The 6000-nt window shown below is 49.5% G+C and overlaps 1 protein-coding gene across 6 annotated transcripts in view; it reads left to right on the top strand.

Annotated features, from left to right (window-relative positions):
• Positions 1-781: 781 nt before the first annotated feature.
• The window catches only part of MACROD1 (mono-ADP ribosylhydrolase 1), a 196239-nt gene continuing 191020 nt past the window's right edge, over positions 782-6000 (top strand). For 3 of the 6 annotated variants that reach the window (XM_032964114.2, XM_076071117.1, XM_076071113.1), the window contains exon 1: positions 783-1712. In XM_032964114.2, the coding sequence (XP_032820005.2) occupies positions 977-1712 (736 nt within the window). In that variant the 5' untranslated portion in view covers positions 783-976. Of the gene's footprint in view, positions 1713-6000 lie in introns of all 6 variants that reach the window. The other 3 variants (XM_032964116.2, XM_076071114.1, XM_076071115.1) reach the window with 2 other exon arrangements.

Here is a 6000-nt window from a genome sequence, read left to right as displayed (position 1 = left end):
ACCCTCTCACCCATCACTCCATCTCTTCTCCAGCCCGTGTCGTGCCCGTTGAGCCCCCTCTATGCGGCCAAACAGAAGCTTCTTGGGCATGCGGGCTCCATGACCCAGCCAACGCGTCCACATCTTTCAAGAATTTGTGAGCTTCTCACACAATCCAGCCCGCAGATTAAACCCAGGATGGATTGTAGGCAGAGCCAGCATGAATGTTTCTAATCAGCGCAGATGTTCTATGGGTTGGGGGGGGGGGTCCACGTTTCACAAGTGTAGAGAAGGGAGGGGCATGCCCGTGGCCGAGAAGACCCGAAGCTTCGTGCGGAGTGACAGGCCAGGTAGGTGACTTCCAGCCAGCATTGGCAAGCCGATGAGGAGATGATGCCGCTCCACGGAATCGGAGTTGAGACCTCTGCTGTCAAACCGGAGCCGGTCATAAGCACAGTGCCCAGGTATGGGAAACTCTCCTCCACTACGGCTCCATCACTCCCCCTCACCCCCCCCCTCTCACCTCGCCCCCCCCCTCACCTCGCCCCTCACTCCACCCTCTGCCTAACCCCCGCCCCCCCCCTCCTCACCCCGCCCCCTCTCACCCCCTAACCCCCGTCCCCCCCGCCGCCTTCACCCCGCCCCCCCTCCCGCCCCCTCCCCACCCGCGCCCTTCCAATGGGCAGGCGCGAGCGAGGAAAGCACTGGCCCGCGGCTCGCGATTGGCCCCGCGGTGCGCCACGTGACCGCGCGCGCGAACGACCAATCAGGCGGCGCCCCGCCGCTCATCCGCGCTAGAAAATACAAATACGGGGTGGTGGTGGGGGGGTTGTACAGTGCGGCCAGGCGACAGCGTTACCATTCAACAACAACCACCACCACTACCACCTCCACAGCGGCAATTAGCAGCAACAACAACGACGACGGCTACAGCAGCGGTGACACCGCCTCGCCAACGAACTCATTCTTTCGTGTCGTCTGCGCGCTGAGTAAATTAATGATTGCCAATTTGCTGGGGGCTCTGTCTGTGAGACGCGTCCCGTGTCTCCGCTCGACACCCGGCCCGGGCCCGCGACGCCTCCTCCTGCTCCTCCTGCCCCCGCAGCTCCACCGCAGCGGCGGCTACAGCAGCAGCAGCAGCTACAGCAGCAGTCGTAGTAGCTACAGCAGCAGCTACAGCTACAGCAGCAGCAGTAACGCCGACGAGAGCTGCAATAGCGGCGGTAAAGGAAGCTACAGCAGCAGCAGCAAGAGTTACAGCAGTCGCGGTAACGCGACCGATAACAGCGGAAGGTACAACAGCTACAGCAGCAGCAATAATAATAACAGCAGTAATAGCGATAGCAGCAGCAGCGGTAGTCTGTACGACAACGGTAGCTGCGACATTAGCAACAGCAGCCGCAGCAGGAGCAGCAGCAGCAGTCGTTTCGGAGGAGGAGGAGGCGGCGGCACTGACATCAACAGCAGCAGCAGCAACAGTTGCAGCAGCGGGAGTGGCAGTGACGGCAGAATCAGAATCAGCAGCAGTAGCAGCAGCAGTAGCAGCAGGCGAAGCGGCGTAAGAAAACAGAGCGGCGGCGGCGGCGTCTCGTTGGCACGCAAAGGCGGCGGCGGCGGCGCTGCAGAATCGCCCTCCGCTCCCAAACAAGAATCCCTCTGTCGCCGTCAGCCGTCGAGTAGCATGGCCGCGAACCAAAGTAAGATCGACTGGAATTCGTGGGAGAAAGCCAAGGGTGAGTTTTACGTTTCGCACCGGGATTTTAACGTTGTTGGTGAACCCACCGGCTTTCGCAGCCTCCGATTGTCTGGTTTCCCTTTTTTTGTTGTTGTTGCCCGTTTGGAAAGTTGTTGAGGGTTTTAAACGCGCCGTCATGAAAATGTTCACGAGTCGTTGACGTTACAAAAGCGGAAGTGGTTCCGCATTTCAGACCCAGTCGCATTGGCCGCATTAACACCTATAGAGGGATTGAAAGTGGATATCAACCAAGAGTTTTGCGGCGCTTGAGTACGGATAGTTGGCTATCGTCCATACGTTACAACGCCTATAAATCGTGCATGTGTAGGAATAACCCAATGGTGGGTTTCATTACCGCCATTATCTGGGCCATTATCTGCCTTTATTGCCATTAACGCCGTGACAGCATTCGTAGGAAGAAGGTCATCGCGTGCCGCTGTTAAACAAAAAACCCTAAGTCTAGTACCTTCGCACATGCTTTTGCATTGCTCACCCAGGACTGGCCTTGAATTTTGCGTGTGATATTTTATCTCGGCGGGGATGTGACCGCAGGTTTTAATTTAAGGAAATTGTCCTTCAGTGCTGCCGGTGAAGCCACTTTAATTCGCGATGCACCGGAGTTGGGCATGCATTTGTGTGTGTGCACGCCACGACTCCACTCTCCAGCGTGGCCCTGCGAGAGATTCGCGTGGACTAATGGGAATGCCATCCCACATCATCGTTGCCGTTCTGCGCAAATTACGCAGTTGAATTTTTTTGTTACCGTCCGTTTTCTCCTTTGACGTATTTTTTTTCTTCTTCCTATTTTCATTGTGCTGTATTGAAGATGACAACGCTGACAACAATGTGTTGTTGTTGATGTTGTTCACTGCGGGCCCCCCGGGGTGGGGGGAGGGCAATGCAGCGTGGCTAATTAACGCGCGCACTTTAATTGGCGATGTCCACGACACGTAATTGACTGGGCAGTGAACGTGTTAAAGCGATTAAATATGCCCTCGTGACAAGCGGAGTTTCAATAGTTAACGTCTGTCTCTCTCGCTCTCTCTCCATCCCTCCGCAGTGTGGGCCTGAACACAGAATCTACCCGACATGATTTAAATGCACGACTAGCTTGCCGAGAAAGCGTGGCTCTCTTTTGAAAGCGCGTATCTTTCATTTTTAACAAATAAGAAAAGGGCTCATTAATGAATGTTGAATGCATTTTCATTGACGGGGCCCGTTTGCTGCGACTTACCTTTGACAATGGCTTATTGGATTTTTTGTTCTGTTTGAAAGGAAATGTCAAGGTCATCCAATGGCTGTAAAGCACATGCCCCCCCCCCCCCCACATGCCACCCCCCCCCCACATGTCCCCCCCCACATGCCCCCCCCACATGCCACCTCCCCCCACATGCCCCCCCCCCCACATGAGGTGTTTACCGGAGTGAGAGCGAGCAGCCTTCTGCAATCTGACCAGTTCGACGTCGACCGGCGCTCTAGTTTTGCCAGCTGTATTACTTAATGTAACGAGCACAATTATACAATCATATACAAATCATGGACTGCAGTGGCTTCCGCCCCGCAAAGAAGTAAAACGCAAACTGCCGCCTGCTTGCTTTAGAGAGGACTTGCAGAGAGCTCCAGTCACAAAGTGGTTTGGCTGAATTAAAGGGTCTGAATTTCGATTTAAAGCTTTCGTGACTGCAGGGATTCAGAGCTGTCGGACGCTGTCTTTCCGACAGCTCTGTTCTTCACCTGAGGACGGCTGCTTGCGTTGTGGCCGAAACGTCGTGAGAATTTTATTTGATTGGTTTATTTTTATTATTTTATTATTTCCCTTCTACGTGACTTTACCGAAAGAACCAAGAATATAGAAGGTCTTGAGTTTTGCTTCATAGCATTGAGGCGACAACTGTGTTGAGGTCATCGGCTCGAACGTTGAGTGACCGTGGAGGTGAAGGACAATTATCATGTGTTGTGTTATGGTATCAAGCTAACAATTCATTAGGAAAACGGTGTAACAGTTTAAGATTGTATTATCACACGCCTAGGTGTAAACGCTTAATCACAGTTTGGCGGCAGAAGCTAAAGTAGTTCGAGGTAGTGTGTCATCCTGGGTCATTATGCAGTGGGATGGGGTCATGTGTTGTCTGTTGGTAGGTCACGTATTACGCGTTCATTGACCATTAATGACAGTGCAATTGGAATCTTTTTTTTAACCTTGGCATTTGATCATTTTTTTAATTATTATTTTTGGTAGTTTGATATCATAGAAACACAACCTGAGTGCACAATAGAGTTTTTTTTGGGTTAGATGACGTAAATATATAAATGTGTACTAGATTGTAAACTATTGTAAATGTTACTCAGATTGTACTCAGATTGTAAATGTTGTGGTTTTGCTCTCCAACATCTCTGTGTACAGTACTAGTGACGAATTGGCATGTTTTGTTTACGTGACAAACCTTAACAATTGGCTGTGTCGGATGGTGGCGGGTTTAACGCCACATTTGATATATTTACGTGATCTAACCCAAAAAAAAACTGTTTCATGGATGGTATTGGTCTCGAAAACCGACTAAAACCTAGTCAATTTACAGTGAGATAAAAAATTATTTGATCCTCTGCTAATTTTGTACGTTTGCCCACTGACAAAGAAATGATCATTCTAAATTTTTAATGGTAGGTTTATTTGAACAGTGAGAGACAGAAAAACAACAACAAAATACAGAAAAACGCATGTCAAAAATGTTATAAATTGATTTACATTTTAATGAGGGACATAAGTATTTGACCCCCTCTCAATCAGAAAGATTGCTGGCTCCCAGGTGTCTTCTTTGGTTCTTTCGGTAAAGTCACGTAGAATGACTTTACCGAAAGAACCAAAGAAGATGAATCATTGCAGTCACGAAAGCTTTAAATCGAAATCCCAGGTGTCTTTTATACAGGTAACGAGTTGAGATTAGGAGCACACCCTTAAAGGGAGTGCTCCTAATCTCAGCTTGTTACCTGTATAAAAGACACCTGTCCACAGAAGCAATCAATCAATCAGATTCCAAACTCTCCACCATGGCCAAGACCAAAGAGCTCTCCAAGGATGTCAGGGACAAGATTGTAGACCTACACAAGGCTGGAATGGGCTACAAGACCATTGCCAAGCAGCTTGGTGAGAAGGTGACAACAGTTGGTGTGATTATTCGCAAATGGAAGAAACACAAAATAACTGTCAATCTCCCTCAACCTGGGGCTCCATGGAAAATCTCACCTCGTGGAGTTGCAATGATCATTAGAACGGTGAGGAATCTGCCCAGAACTACACGGGAGGATCTTGTCAATGATCTCAAGGCGGGTGGGACCATAGTCACCAAGAAAACAATTGGTAACACACTACGCCGTGAAGGACTGAAATCCTGCAGCGCCCGCAATGTCCCCCTGCTCAAGAAAGCACATATACATGCCCGTCTGAAGTTTGCCAATGAACATCTGAATGATTCAGAGGACAACTGGGTGAAAGTGTTGTGGTCAGATGAGATCATAATGGAGCTCTTTGGCATCAACTCAACTCGCCGTGTTTGGAGGAGGAGGAATGCTGCCTATGACCCCAAGAACACCATCCCCACCGTCAAACGTGGAGGTGGAAGCATTAAGCTTTGGGGGTGTTTTTCTGCTAAGGGGACAGGACAACTTCACCACATCAAAGGGACAATGGACGGGGCCATGTACCGTTAAATCTTGGGTGAGAACCTCCTTCCCTCAGCCAGGGCATTGAAAATTGGTCGTAGATGGGTATTCCAGCATGACAATGACCCAAAACACACGGCCAAGGCAACAAAGGAGTGGCTCAAGAAGAAGCACATTCAGGTCCTGGAGTGGCCTAGCCAGTCTCCAGACCTTAATCCCATAGAAAATCTGTGGAGGGAGCTGAAGGTTCGAGTTGCCAAACGTCAGCCTCGAAACCTTAATGACTTGGAGAAGATCTGCAAAGAGGAGTGGGACAAAATCCCTCTTGAGATGTGTGCAAACCTGGTGGCCAACTACAAGAAACGTCTGACCTCTGTGATTGCCAACAAGGGTTTTGCCACCAAGTACTAAGTCATGTTTTGCAGAGGGGTCTAATACTTATTTCCCTCATTAAAATGTAAATCAATTTATAACATTTTTGACATGCGTTTTTCTGGATTTTGTTGTTGTTATTCTGTCTCTCATTGTTCAAATAAACCTACCATTAAAATTATAGACTGATCATTTTTTTGTCAGTGGGCAAACGTACAAACTCAGCAGTGGATCAAATACTTTTTTCCCTCACT

The sequence above is a fragment of the Petromyzon marinus genome, chromosome 31 (assembly GCF_048934315.1).
Source record: "Petromyzon marinus isolate PM22_M1 ecotype Great Lakes invasive population chromosome 31, UKy_Petmar_22M1.pri1.0, whole genome shotgun sequence".
NCBI classification, from domain to species: Eukaryota; Metazoa; Chordata; class Hyperoartia; order Petromyzontiformes; family Petromyzontidae; genus Petromyzon; species Petromyzon marinus.
This window is presented reverse-complemented; position numbering and strand designations above follow the sequence as displayed.